Below are 15,352 nucleotides of genomic sequence, written 5' to 3' on the forward strand. Positions count from 1 at the left end.
TAGCTCTTACCGGGGCCACTGTGCCTACCCTTTGTTGAGGAGAAGAGTGTTCACGTTTTAGCGGTAACGTTATAGTTATGAAACTTTACATGTAGGGAACAAATTAAGTAACTCCTGTTGTATGAACTATTAAGCAAGTATTTATGGAAATGCAGAAGGAAAAGCATACATGAGGTTCATCCAGATGGTCAGTCGAGCCAGGAAAAGACCAGCGACGCGAGCAAAGTGCAGCTCAACTCGAAAAACGTCTTCCTGGTGTTTCCAGCCATGAAGCTCCTCCGCGCCGCCTTATCTCCTCGGTCCCACTTTCGAAGATGACTTTGCCGAGGTTCGACGGTTCTTCCGTGAGTTCATGTGATATCGACACTATTGTTCATATTATTGATTGTTCACGGTTAGCAAGCCAGCTAGCTATAATTACCTTTGTCAATAGTTGCCTAGTAACGGCGCTCCAAGTCCCTCGTGAGCCTCCAATAAGAGGCGTTCAGGGAATGTAGGAAATAGTAAAACTAGTAATTATCTCAGTTTTACAAATACAGTTCCACCGCGTTTGCCACATCCGCTTACCTACCTTATCTTTGGTACTAGACGTAATAACATGATCGTAAATTTGCCATGTTTGCCAAATTTACCATGACGTCTTTGCATGTAATAGTAAATGTAATGGACGCTGAAGGAGAGAGGAAAAACGTTCAGTGAGTAAAAGCATGAAAAGGTAGACAAATATGTTTAGAACTACAAATTAACTTTCTTCTGTTGCTTCTTTTTGTTTTTTTTATGTCACAAACAAGACAGAGCCTGCTATGAGTGCTTTAAAAGGGATAGTTCAGATTTTTTTGCATGAAGTTCTATGTAAGTCAGGGGTGTCAAACTCGTGCCATGGAGGGCTGAGACACTGCAGGTTTTCTTTCCAGCCAGTCACTAAATTAGGTGATTTTTATGATCAACACCTTCAGTTTGAGGGAAGGAGCTCATCAATTAAATCACCTGCTGAAGAAACTGGTTGGAGAGAAAACCTGCAGCGTTTCGGCCCTCCAGGGCACGAGTTTGACACATGTGATGTAAGTTGTAAAAATGCCTTCTCAAAAAAAAATCAAACCTCACAAAACGCTCGGCGTTATATTTGTCTCCCGCCGTATCCCTGCGCACTGTTGCTTGTGCGTTCATGTATATGTGACGAAGACACTCGCATTTTCTTCCGCTGTGGAACACATGAGTAAACAAGATGGCCACAAGATGTGACGAGCGTCTTCGTCACATACACAAGAATGCACAGGCGACAGTGCGCAGGAATACGGCGGGAGACAAATATAACACTGAATGTTTTGTGAGGTCTGATTTTTTTGGAGAAGGCATTTTTGTGATGCAAATGTATTAATCTTTTGAACGCATATTGTTTTGAGAAGCCAAACTCTTTACTTAAATGACCCAGCAATTAAGCGTAACTACGTTCTTCATCACAGAAATCTGACCATAACTGGACGTAGGAGACCAAGTCGGGAGTAAGTCACTGTTCATGGACTACAATGCTGATTGGGATGCCATACAACTTAATGTCAAAAAATCTGAACTATCTCTTTAACTCACTCAATCCCAGCCATTTTTTAAAAAAGACAACCCCTTTAGTACTGGCCATTTTAGACGATTTGACAGATTTTTCAAGGCACACAGAATATTATGTTCTATGGCTACATAAACATGGACCCTACCAAAAGACTACACTCCCGCCTTTTATCAGAAAAAAAGTGTGTTTATACCTTTATCCATTCTTTAGTAATCAGCAGTAGAACATACTGTACAGTAGGTAAGTTTCAGGAAGCTATCAGTTCCTGACTAGAAAGGGAGAAAAACAGCTTTTTGTGAAAAGATACATTTGAAGCATCATTTTCACTGTCACAAATAGTTTTTGCTTTTGTGACAGCTCAAATGTCTAAACAACTATACCAACATCCATCCATCCATCCATTTTCTATACCGTTTCTCCTCATTAGGGTCGCGGGGGTATGCTGGAGCCTATCTCAGCTGACTTCGGGCGAGAGGCGGGGTACACCCTGGACTGGTCGCCAGCCAATCATAAACAACACAAAAAGGGGTTGTTTTACATCTAAATAACTACAGTAGTACCTCACATAACGTAAACCTCCTTTTACGTAAATTCCACTGAACGTAAAGAATTTATGTAAATTTTTCGCATCGTATTATGTAAGGAATTCCATATAAAGTAAAGCATCAAGTCCGTGCAAGCGACAGAGAGACTAACAGAGTACACTTGGTGACGCCTTCTGGCTTCATGCTCTCATTAGCTGATTATCGGGGTACCGCCTACACTCTCATCTCATTGGCTGATTATCGGGGCACCGCCTATGCTCTTATCTCATTGGCTGACTTATCCAGCGCATCCATGTTTGTATGTGAGCTCCCTTCCTCATCGTAGTCGCTCTTACTTAAACTAGTTTGCACGCATTGAAATCTCTTCTTAATTTCATTACTTTTCTTTGTGTTAAAATTACCGGAGTCATGGGCCCTAAACCAAGTGTAAGTGAGAAGAAAAAAAGGGAAAAGTTGTTGATCGAAACAAAGCAGGAAATGATCCAGAAGCATGACGATGGTATGAAATTAAGTGATGTTGCTAGACTATATGGCCGTTCCCCATCGACCATTGTACCTTATTTACCTTATTTTATATTGGATTGTTACTCTACTATGTTCATGCTGTTTTGTTATATTTTCCCACCATATTTGGTGGACTTTGAATATTTTGAAGGCCCAAAGGTGTGAGTTTGGGAAGATCTTGGAACAGATTAGGCTATTTACATGTATTTTATGCTTTGTATAACATAAAATCCCTATAACATAAAGGTTCTTGGAACGAATTATTTATGTTGTAGGGGCGTCTACTGTACTACTACTTTGCAAATTGAACACAATGAACTATTTACAATTTTCACATTTGGAACGGAACTATGTGTGTGCACGTGTGTGTGCGTGTGCATGCTTTAAAATTTCCCTACATTATGTAACTTTCTGCACGCTACACTCTTTTACGGTCTCTCTCTTAGTCTTTCCTGTTACAGTATGTGTGATTTGTTCATTAACATGATCCCTGCTGAGCTCTTATCAAATGCACTTCTGCCACCTTGTGGCCGTTTTTATGGTTTAAGTGCTCTGAAGTGAAATGCATTAGCGAAGAGTTGCATCATCACCCCTCTTTGCCTCTCGCGCAAAGAACCATAAAAGACATACATATACAACCCCTGGCAAAAATTATGGAATCACCAGTCTCGGAGGATGTTCATTCAGTTGTTTAAATTTGTAGAAAAAAAGCTGATCACAGACATGACACAAAACTAAAGTCATTTCAAATGGCAACTTTCTGGCTTTAAGAAACACTAAAAGAAATCAAGAAAAAAAGATGTGGTAGTCAGTAACGGTTACTTTTTTAGACCAATCCGAGGGAAAAAATTACGGAATCACTCAATTCTGAGGAAAAAATTATGGAATCACCCTGTAAATTTCCATTCCCAAAACTAATATCTGCATCAGATTAGATGTGCTCGTTAGTCTGCAGTTAAACAGGAGTGATCACACCTTGGAGAGCTGTTGCACCAAGTAGACTGACATGAATCATGGCTCCAACACAAGAGATGTCAATTGAAACAAAGGAGAGGATTATCAAACTTCTTAAAGAAGGTAAATCATCACGCAATGTTGCAAAAGAAGTTGGTTGTTCACAGTCAGCTGTGTCTAAGATCTGGACCAAGTACAAACAACATGGGAAGGTTGTTAAAGGCAAGCATACTGGTAGATCAAGGAAGACATCAAAGCGTCAAGACAGAAAACTTCAAGCAATATGTCCTGAAAATAGAAAATGCACAGCAAAACAAATGAGGAACAAATGGGAGGAAACTGGAGTCAACGTCTGTGACCGAACTGTAAGAAACCGCCTAAAGGAAATGGGATTTACATACAGGAAAGCTAAACGAAAGCCATCATTAACACCTAAACAGAAAAAAACAAGGTTACAATGGGCTAAGGAAAAGCAATCGTGGACTGTGGATGACTGGATGAAAATCATATTCAGTGATGAATCGTGAATCTGTATTGGACAAGGTGATGATGCTGGAACTTTTGTTTGGTGCCGTTCCAATGAGATTTTTGAAGACGACTGCCTGAAGAAAACATGCAAATTTCCACAGTCATTGATGATATGGGGCTGCATGTCAGGTAAAGGCACTGGGGAGATGGCTGTCATTACATCTTCAATAAATGCACAAGTTTACGTTGACATTTTGGACATTTTTCTTATCCCATCAATTGAAAGGGCGTTTGGGGATGATAATGCATCTTGCCATAGAGCAAAAACTGTGAAAACATTCCTTGAAGAAAGACACATAAGGTCAATGTCATGGCCTGCAAATAGTCCGGATCTCAATCCAATTGAAAACCTGTGGTGGAAGTTGAAGAAAATGGTCCAACCTGCAAAGCTGATCTGGCAAAAGCAATCAGAGAAAGTTGGAGCCAGATTGATGAAGAGTACTGTTTGTCACTCATTAAGTCCATGCCTCTGAGACTGCGAGCTGTTATAAAAGCCAGAGGTGGTGCAACAAAGTACTAGTGGTGTGTTTGAAGTATTCTTTTGTTGTTGTTTTTTTTCATGATTCCATAATTTTTTCCTCAGAATTGAGTGATTCCATAATTTTTTCCCTCTGATTGGTCTAAAAAAGTAACTGTTACTGACTACCACATCTTTTTTTCTTGATTTCTTTTAGTGTTTCTTAAAGCCAGAAAGTTGCCATTTGAAATGACTTTAGTTTTGTGTCATGTCTGTGATCTGCTTTTTTTCTACAAAATTAAACAACTGAATGAACATCTTCCGAGACTGGTGATTCCATCATTTTTTCCAGGGGTTGTAAATACGTTGTTGGGATCGGGTGTTAGGGATTCTAAAAACATATAAATACATCTTTAGTATTGAATGAGTTAAATGGGGCATGAGGTTTGTTAAGAAGCGGAGTTACAGAGTTACCGCCAGCTAATGTACAGGGTTGTAACGACAACTTAATTCACAGACAGTCCCATTATACTGTGTTTATGAACGAGGGCGGACAGGTAGCACCAAATCTATTTCCGGTGGTCCAATTTTTTTTCCCCCAAGTAAATGAATCTGTGGGAAACATTGATACTCGTTCTGTTTTATCTTTGGTCTTTATCACTTTATACTTTGTATTAGCCATTTGGTGAGGGCCCTAGAACAATTACGTTGAATAGCCCTGCTATAAAATATCAATACCCATTTAATCATCTATAGCATATCTGATTAGTAAGTGGTAAGATCTTCCAGCAACGCCATGGCAATTAAAAAAATGGAATATTATTAACAGGAAGAAGGAAGTATTCATACATGGAGGTCGGTTGTGGGTAGATATCTTGTATTTCCAGCAGGTGCCGCCAAAACGCGCTCCCTTGGAGGAACACAGTATTTTTGGAAGTTTGCTGCCCTCTACTGGCACATAAAAATGCATTTCTTCGAGAAAGCCACGAATGTCCCGTTGATAGACCGCCACATTGTTTCTATTAATGGTTTACTTTCACTGACTGACATCACTCGTGTTGTTCTTTCGTGACTCTTGTCGATCTTTGGGTGTTTTCGGCTAATAATTAGGGAGAATAATGGCAGCTGGCGTGCAGGACGAGTGACAAGGAGGAAGAAGGAAGGAAGGGGGGGAGCTGACATTAAAGCAACACAACAAGGAAACTACACTGCCTTCATTTTATCTTCTTCAATAATAGCCTCAACCAGTGTGGCCACGACGTGGCTCCCCCTTATAAAGACAGCAAACACCTCCGTCCACACTGGAGCTCACCGACCGAGCCCGCTCAGCATCGAGTGCCGAGTTGGAGCGACTTGTTCCCGGCGTCCTCGGAGCCATGATGGGTGAGGAGGATGAATGAAAAGTGGAGCTTGTCATCCTTAGGGGGAGCGTTAAGAGCAAGGGAGCCATGTCCTGACTAGGAAACAAAAGGCTAGCAGCGTTACTTGAGATGCACTTGACGGAAATGCTATATTTGCGTCTTTATTTTCTCTTGGTACGACCTTTTAAGATTAATTCTTTGTTTAGCATTTTAAATGTCACTGTCATCTCTCAATCACTTACGTCTTTGTCCAAGAAAACGGTTAATTGGAGTGTAGTTACTTATCCATTTAGGATACCTTAGTGAACACTGTAACATGTAGGGATAGAAGTACAGCGTCTTTTAGTTTGGTTACGTACAGTTTGTTTTGGTTGTTCGTCTTGAAAAGGTTAACCCTTAAGGGGTGCTAAAACCGAATCCCACATTTGGCGACAAAAAATGTCAGCATCCCAAAAGCTACATTCTACTGCTGGGTTTTTGAAACTCCTGCCGAGGAGGGTTACTTTCCAGCCAGTCACTAAAGCAGGTGATTTTAATGATCAACGCCTCCGTCAATTTGAGGGAAGGAGCTCGTCAATGAAATCACCTGCTGGACAAATTGGTTGGAGAGAAAACCTGCAGTGTCTCCGCCCTCCACTGACACGTGCTCTACTACTATTCTTTTCCACTTTTAACAAGTCAGCCTGAAGTAAGCATACAGTACATAAAACTATACACACATGCACTATATTTTTATTTGGAAAAAATGTACAGTTTTTATTTCTTTTTGACATATATATATAGAATTATGCAACATCAATAGAGACACTTACTTCAGTAGCACCCGTGCAGAAAACAGTCCATCCATTCATCCATCCATCTTCTATGCCGCTTATCCTCACTAGGGTCGTGGGTATGCTGGAGCCTATCCAGGCTGACTTGGGGCAAGAGGCGGGGTACACCCTGGACTGGTCGCCAGTCAATCGCACGGTACATATAGACAAACAACCATTCACTCTCACATTCATACCTATGGACAATAGAGTCATCAATTCACCTAACAACCGGAGTACCCGGAGAAAACCCACGTGTGCACGGGGAGAACATGCAAACTTTACAGAGATTCGAACCCAGATCTTCCCGATCTCCTGACTGTGGCCATCGTGCTAACCACTATACCACTGTGCGGCCAGAGAACAGTCAAACATGAGAAATTTCTCTGCATGCTTTGAATATCAAAATTGAAAGGTAAATGTCCAAATTGATCTTAGCATAAAGGATTCCTTTACTTTATGTTGAGCTAAATGTGGGGGCAAAAATGTCATTTTCAATGGGATGTTTTTTGTCGTTAGGAACAAGTGTCGCCATTTGTGTTGTGTTTCCATTTTCGCCTAATTTATTGATAATGCTTGTTTGAGAGTAAGGCTGTTCGTATAGTCAGTGCGTTATGGGGCACATTAGTGTAGATCATTCCTACTCTCTCAATTTAACTTTATAGGTTGTTTTTATTTTTATGGTAACAAATGTTGTTTCCTCCTCAGAGCCGCCCATCTCGCCACAGGTAGTTGAGGACGGAGGAGAGGAGGACGAGGAGGAGTTGAGTGGAGGCGAGGAGGCCGACCTGCGCTCCACCTCCGGCCGGGGCTCTTTGCTCACGCGGCGAGGCATCACATTGCGAGTGCTCCTTAAGGATGGCCTGGTGGAGCCAGGTGACGGCGTCCTGGCCATCCACTACTTGGTAATAAATACAAACACATGACCACAGGGTTGTATGGATGATGCTCAAGCTGGCGGTCCACTGTGTGTGTGTCTCTCAGGGTAAGAACTTTATAGGGGACTTGCTGAACGACGGGAAAATCCGCTGGGTGGAGACGGGTCAGATCTTTAACTCACCAAGCGCGTGGGCCACCCATTGCAAGCGCCTGGTCAACCCAGCCAAGAAGTCTGGCTGTGGCTGGGCGTCAGTGCGCTATCGGGGTCAGAAACTGGTCCAGTATAAGACCACCTGGCTGCACAAGTACCAGCCCAGTGCAGACATGGTGAGGGCAAGAACAACCTTGTAAATATGTGCTTAAAAGGATACATGTTCTTAAGTGTTGTTGCTTGGCTTTTGTTGATTCTGGTCTTTTTTATGACAGAGCCTGGTGAGCGAGGAGGATGATGACGAGGACGAAGAGGAAGGGAAATCAGCCGTGCAGGCCGATGAGAAGAACAGAAACAACAAATCTGGAGGACTACATGGTATTAATATTACTATAGTGCTTTTTAACAATTTTAAGAGTCAGAGGTCCTACAATAGTGTGTTGTCAAAAATTGATCTATGATGCTGGAATTTAGAAGTGCTTTTTAATAAGCCCTACTTGGAACACAACGTTTTTTGTTTTAATGCTGTCTCCAACAGATTATGTATGTCTCATGAAGCACTATTGTACACTTCATCCACTTTTGCCATATGTGTTTGAGTTAGGGCCTGGTCTTTGGGTTTGGGTTCATGCTAGGCCTAGGATTAGGATTAGGCCTAGGGTTGGGTTAGGATGTAGTACCCCAACTCCATCTTCAAAGTGGAGCTACTGTATGTGCCTGTCATGAATCCATCTCCTCTGTCAAAAATCATCTTATCAGCCCATAAAACTTTTGAAAAATGTTCTTCCTCATCTTTCAGATGTCCTTGCACCACGAAGAACCGACCGAGAGAGAATCCCTGTCAGATATTGCACTTTAGGCACAAGGGATTCTACCAGGTTAGTCTATTTTCCTCGTGGTGCCTCTTTCCTTACCCTACGTGGACTAACGTTAATGAGGTGACCTTGCGTCCTCAGGGACCCCCACACACTGGTGGAGCTGTCGGCCTTCTCGGCCATCAACAGATTTCAGCCTTTCAACGTGGCTGTGTCCAGTAACGTGCTGTTGCTCATGGTGACACACTACTTTGGCTCTGGGTGACCTTTTAGTTAAAACACACATGCATAAAGGACATCCATGTTTGTGCATGCTCACTAGGACTTCCACTGTCACCTGACCACCAGTGAGGTTGTGGGATACCTGGGAGGAAGATGGGACACGAACACACAACGTGAGTGTGATCTAGATGCAAACCTGTTAGTTCATGTAAGTTAACTTAAAGTAATGTTTGTGCTGCTTTCAGTGCTGACCATCTTACGAGCATTTCCTTGTCGAACCAGACTGGCTGACAGAGACACTGCCTCTGCTGTTGAGGAGGAGGTAACACATACACACACACACACACACACACACACACACACACACAGCAGATCACAGGAAGAACGTAAATTTAAATTTCTTATCAACTCACAAAAGAAGTGATCATTTGTATTGACTGGACAAAAGAAAAGGTATACTGAAATAATGACCTCCACTCTCATAGATGCCAAGAAATTAAGTCACTAACGCATATTTTTTCTCCTGTGACCGTGCCTTTTTGTCCTGGCTCCGTTCCGCTGTACTGTAGCATTTTTGTATTCTTGTTAAAACATACAGTATTGCTGCAGCCCTCCTCCTTCGAACCAACGATTCATTTACAAGCTAGCAAGCAAGCTAGCGATGACACAGGAGACACGCAGGGCAGCACAAAGGAGATTGATTGACAATGGCCTACAGCCAATCAGGACACAGAAAACAAAGGGCGGTGCAGACAGACGAGCGAGAGAAGAGAGACACGCAACTCCCACAATGCAATTCTTCTTAAAGGGCCTGGCTCGGCCTATTACAGCGTTCATACGCTGTAATAAAAAAAAAAAAAAGCACAGAAAAAATTCTGCAAATCCACAAAAGGTGAACCACGATACAGCAAGGGAACACTGTATTTTGATTGGTAAATTTCGCTTCAGAGGCCTGGCTAATGGCTCTCGCAACAAGACCCAAGTTATTTACATCTAATGTCGCTGTGATTAGAATTGTCACTGACTACGTCGTCGTTGTCAACTTGCCAGAGAGAAGCAGGAAGGTACTGAATACAGTGGTATGGCATACGAGTGTCCCAACTAACGAGTGTTTTTTTTGTTTGTTTTTTTGGGGGGGGTTTTTTAGAAGCTAGCTGTCTCTGGGCTGTAAAACTTTGGTACGAGCTGCAAGTTAACGGCAGGCATAGCTGAGGACAGCTACAGTATGTTGGGGCTTCAGTCAATTCAGTGCTAGCATTTGCTAGAATTAGCAGTGCACTAGCTAGTTATCAACACATCAGTAAAACATACGTACATTATAGCGTCTAATTTATTTTATTTATTGTGTATTGTGTAAAACTATGACAGGAACAACATCAAATTAAAAGCACAAAATGACTACAGATACAGCCTGGACTTTTTTTCCCCAAAGAGGTTGTGTACCACAAATAAGCACATTAGCACTCAATAAGGTAATCAAATCTTACTTTATGCATTCCCACATCATATCAGCATTTGGGAGCTAATGTGAAGTGAAATAAAAAAGGGTGAAAATACAGTATAGTAGTCCATCTGTGTGAATTTCTCATGGAGATGAATAAAGTATCTATTTGTGCAGCATGTGAGAAAAGGAGAAGTTGCGTTCAAGGACGGTCACACAAAATGGGACAAATCGGCACTCGCATTAAGCATTCAAAGACTTGTAGATTTGTAGCTGTATATTATTTTTGAACCCACCATCCACCAGTGTGAGCCTGGACTTTGCTTTTCAGAGAGGTTGTGTACCGAACAAACATGCATATTAGCACACCATTCCACACCATATACTATATGTATCGGGTCTCCAGTCCGTTCATCCTGGGAACGACACTTCCTCATTCTCATTGCAAGAATGCAAGATGCATTCAGGGACACTCCAAACATCATGAAAACTTTACAGTATAATGCGCATGTGTGTGTGGATGTACAATTTGCTACATTTAAGTATGCTGGAAAATACACTGAAAACAAGGAAAATTACCTTAAAATATGTGATGTCTGTGAATGCAACCCCTCATTGCTCATATATAATCCTATCCTTTTATTTATCTTTCTGTTAATTAAATACAGTAAAAATTGGCATATTTCAGACATAGTTGCTAATGGTGATTAATCATTATTTAGTGATACTGTGTGTGCGTGTATATATGTATATGCACCTATGAATGTGTATTTCTTCAGCATCGGGATTGGCTACCGATTCCCTGTATTTTGAAGATCGGATAATATCGTATTCCGCCACAAGATCGGGCCAATCTGGTTGCCGTATCACGTTTGTGACTCTGGGCCACACTGCAACACGGTAGGTGCGGTAATGCACCTCAAAGCTGGTTGCCACTGGACTCCTACCATCGACAAGAGGAAGAAAACACGACACTACCATGCAGACATGTCCAATCGTGGCAGAATCTCATCACAAACACTACTAAACATGTCGAAACAGCGGCGAAAAACCTTGAAAAACTCCTCTGTTGTGGAGCGTGAATAGAAGCACGTGGGGTTAGCAGAGCGTGCTAATGCAGCTGTGTGTGTGTGTGTGTGTGCTTGCAACTCAGACTGGATGAGTATATTTTCACCGTGTTGTGTTTCACTGCTTTAATGTGAGGACCATTTTACAAAGCCCACTGACGACGTGCAGGTTCTGAGTGAAAAAAGACGAGAGGCACGTTTATTCTTGTATTCAGCTTGTATCAACCGGTAATTGTCATTCTCAACACACACGACGCACTTCTGGCTTTCAAAATAAGAGCGCTCTTTGTCACGTTTGTCTAATTGTATAAACAAAATAAGGGTGTCATAAAAATATCATACATTAATAACGTGATTGGAATTACATCGGTGACTATATCTTCCTTAATCACAAGAACAGACTTTACAGTTTGTTGAAGATTTTGTAGCAAAATGTGCTGGACTGACATCCCATGAGAAAAGTTTGCCAAGCTGCTGTACGTCCATTTCTGAATTACTAGACAAAATGGGCTAATGATATATTTCATCAATAAATGTAAGGATTTTTGCATTTAATTCATGGACATTTTATTCACTAACTCAAATACACACTATGCTGTGGAAAATAAGTGTAAAAGGTACAAAAAAAAATGTTTTTAAAAACGCCCCAAAAAACAGAATTGTAAAAAATTTTAATGGAAAAAACAGAATTTGGGGGAAAAAAATAAAACTGATTTCAAAGGGCCCTAAGAGAGTTTGTTTAAACAAAAAAAAAAAATCATGTATTTTAAATCACACCACACATTGATCTTTAACCATGTCAAATAATTAGTCCTACCCTAAAAGTATTTTGAGCGCCCATTTTTTTCTAATTTTATTGGATATTAGATATTTTATTAGATCAGGGACCTGACTCAGAGGTTTGTTACAAAAGCCAAATATAATTGTTGGGTACCGGATCGGATGGATCAGCAAGACTATATATAAAAAAAAAAAAAAAAAAAAAAAAAAGATTGTAAGCAAAAAAATGTGGCTCTATCTGCAGTTGAGTAAATTAACATAACTACTTACTATGGCCACTTCTTCTTTTGTTTACTAGAAAGTATTAACTTATTTCTGACTCCATGGTGCTTTCTTGTGTCCATTAATAACAACTCAAAACCAGATATGTCAATTGCTTCAATCTTTGGTTTCCTAAGACTCCCTGATCTGTTCATGTTGAATCGCCAGTGTCTCCTGTGACCAGTAATGATGCAGCGTCCATGGAGGGCTAGTTTATTATTGTACTGCTTATTGCTTTAAATTTCGATCTAGATTCATGTAACCAATAAATATTACTTGTATTTTTTTTTGTTTTTTATCAAATTCAGTCTACACGTGTTTACTTTTCAGAATTTTTCATTTGTCCAGATCTGCCAGAACCTGTTCATGCGCGGCTTGTCTCTGGTGGGCTGGTACCACAGTCACCCGCGAGGTCCGGCCTTGCCCTCCCTGCAGGACATCGACTCCCAGATGGACCACCAGCTGAGGCTGCAGGGCTCCAATAACGGCTTCCAGCCATGTCTGGGCATCATCTGTGGTACGGAGTCAGTAAATCCTCTCAACTGTCCCTAATGAGGCGCTGACTACCATTTTTGTGTCTTTTCTAGGACCGTACTATCACGGCAATCAAGGCGTGGCCTCTACTATAACTCCATTCTGGGTCGTACCGCCACCTGAGGTGAGCACACTGCTGTTGTCTTTTAAAGTGTGGTGGATGTCTTGACATCTCTTTCCATGCAGCAAAGACCCAACGACTATGGCATTCCAGTGGCTGTGGAGGTCACCTACGTGCAAGATAACTTCCTCACCAGTGATGTCCTCAACGAGATGGTAGTTGCTGTAGAACACTGATGCTTTGTGAAGACACTCTAATAGTGTTGTGTTGTTATGCAGATGCTGCTAGTGGACTACTACAAGGCCGCTCCTGACCTCATCCACTTCAGTCAGTACTGGTGTCCTGATACCACCATGATGGACAAAATCAAAGTGAGAGATCAAAATTGTCAGCAGCCCTCAGTGATTGGTTGAGCTAACTTCCTGTTGTGGTTCCCCCACTGCCATCCAGGGCTCTCTGAGCTGCCACGCCCCCAAGGACCAAGCCTACTCTCAGATCTTGGAGCATGTCTACAGTCAGCTGAGCGGCGTACAGGTGCCTTGAAGACGCTCGGCCTGTGAGTGCTAGTAAGAAAAGCACATATGCCGACAGCTCCATGTCAACTATTGTAAACTTTTCTTCAGGACCTTTTGTGCTAGTGACTTTATTTATTATGGCGCATGCGTGAGGACAGAAGCATACATTACGTGTGCTGATTCACATTTAAAGTATTTCTAACCAATACACACTGGAATGATTGGGGGGGAAAAAGTGTCATCTTTCTCTTGTATTTTGAAGGAAAAAAAGAAATACATTCTAGTTTTTGTCTTTGTTTATTGTAAGAAGTGTGGAGTCAGGAAAGATGCACATACAATTATATTGATAACAGACACAAGTATGGTGGTAAAGTCCATACCAAATGTAAAAACTTGTACAGGGTATTACAATTATAACAATAATAAAGGACTACATGCACGTTTTAAGGGTTTGGATATAAAAATAGAATAATAAAGACTGATTAAAGAAAACATAACCCTTTACAACCATAATATGAATGGGACTTCTTTTCTAGACACCCAAATCTATGCAAAATAAACATTAGTCTTGTGTGTGTGTGTGTGTGTGTGTGGTGGTGGTGGTGGTTGGGGTGGGGGGGTTCTGTAGTGTTTGGAGACGTTACACAGCAAAGTGCCACTATTTAGAATTGGGGAAAACCAGCAACAAGTAGCTATGTTAAGCTTTGGTTCTAGAATCATAAGTCACTCCTCCTTGTTCCAAATAGAAGCTAGCAAGGGTTTGTCTTTTTATTTTTTATCCTTTTAAAACAGCTACATTGCAAGGAGTCAACATGTAAACACATTAGGTCCAAACACAGTGGAGGTGTCTGTCAAAACAGACAAAAACTGATGAAATATTATTTAAACAGTCCCCCAGTCAAAACATTCCCTTGATGTTTTCCCTTTCACCTTTAGGCTACATCCTAAGACAAAGACTGTATTTGTGTATTAAGAGCACAATAAAGGTCAAGATGTACCAACACTTAAAAAAAAAAAAAAGTACAATAAATTCCAGAATGGGACACAGTTTCACATTATGGCAAAACAAGGGACAGAAAAACGTAAACCGCTGCCAGCAGCGTTTTTTTTTTTTTTTTTTAGGCACTGTGCAGGTTAAAACAGGCTTTAACAAAAACGTGGCTACTTTTAAGTGACGAAAAAGTGCAACGTTTGTATTTCATGGTGTGTAACTATGGAGTATCAACACACACACACGCAAGTCAATCTCAATGGAGGTGCAACTCTCACATGTCCAGTAAGCAGCTCTACTAAAAGCAAATGAAATGAACCAAATTAATACTGTGCAATCACTTTGATGGTTTTTAAAAATCGACCATTTTAAAAGACAGGCTAATTGGTGTCATGTGGTTCCAATGAAAACATGAGTCGATTTAAAAAAAAACAAAAAAAACAGTTCTCATAGTGGCCAGCAGGTGGCATCGTTGAATTATGGAAATTGGGAGTATTCAGTCAAAAGTTGTCACAACCTGAGTTTTGTGTATCAAATTGCAGGTGATTATTTTTAAAGAGTCAGTCCTCCATGCGGTTTTAGTGGAACCGCCTTGCTTTTCTCCTCCTCCCCTCACCTCCTACCTACCTTCCTTCCTTCCTTCCTTAGTGTGGTAGCGGAACCAACACCTCAACATAGTTGAGGGGGAAGAATCCCGACTGGCCGTTGAGCATCCCCTCATACCAGTTCTCGTCGATCTGATTGGTCAGCGTGATGATATCACCCTCACGAAAGCCCAGCTCACCCTCATTCTCCGGCTCAAAGTCGTACAGTGCCTTGCAGCTGGGCTGCTCCGGGGCTGCAGGCCAGGAGGAGGAGAGGTTACAACGTTTCAGTTTCCAACAGTGCTTTTACGAAAACAACAAAAGTG

The 15,352-nt window shown here is 41.4% G+C and overlaps 2 protein-coding genes across 3 annotated transcripts in view; one reads left to right on the top strand and one right to left on the bottom strand.

Annotated features, from left to right (window-relative positions):
• Positions 1–14,025, top strand: mpnd (MPN domain containing). Of its 2 annotated transcripts, XM_054790151.1 has the most exons (14): positions 1–344; positions 5,791–5,935; positions 7,434–7,630; positions 7,710–7,931; positions 8,031–8,133; positions 8,555–8,633; positions 8,712–8,808; positions 8,893–8,965; positions 9,038–9,114; positions 12,690–12,858; positions 12,929–12,999; positions 13,062–13,151; positions 13,215–13,307; positions 13,387–14,025. In XM_054790151.1, the coding sequence occupies exons 2-14, from the start codon at positions 5,929–5,931 to the stop codon at positions 13,477–13,479; spliced, it is 1,371 nt and encodes a 456-aa protein (XP_054646126.1). In that variant the 5' UTR covers positions 1–344; positions 5,791–5,928; the 3' UTR covers positions 13,480–14,025. The 2 variants fall into 2 exon arrangements, with proteins under 2 accessions (XP_054646126.1, XP_054646125.1); XM_054790150.1 differs by lacking the exon at positions 1–344 and having other exon boundaries at positions 5,416–5,935.
• The window catches only part of sh3gl1b (SH3-domain GRB2-like 1b), a 16,424-nt gene continuing 15,085 nt past the window's right edge, over positions 14,014–15,352 (bottom strand). Inside the window, exon 9 of the mRNA XM_054790152.1 lies at positions 14,014–15,280. Coding sequence (XP_054646127.1) covers positions 15,087–15,280 — 194 coding nt within the window. The 3' untranslated portion in view covers positions 14,014–15,086. The remainder of the gene's footprint in view (positions 15,281–15,352) is intronic.

This window comes from Dunckerocampus dactyliophorus, chromosome 10, assembly GCF_027744805.1.
Source record: "Dunckerocampus dactyliophorus isolate RoL2022-P2 chromosome 10, RoL_Ddac_1.1, whole genome shotgun sequence".
NCBI lineage: Eukaryota > Metazoa > Chordata > Actinopteri > Syngnathiformes > Syngnathidae > Dunckerocampus > Dunckerocampus dactyliophorus.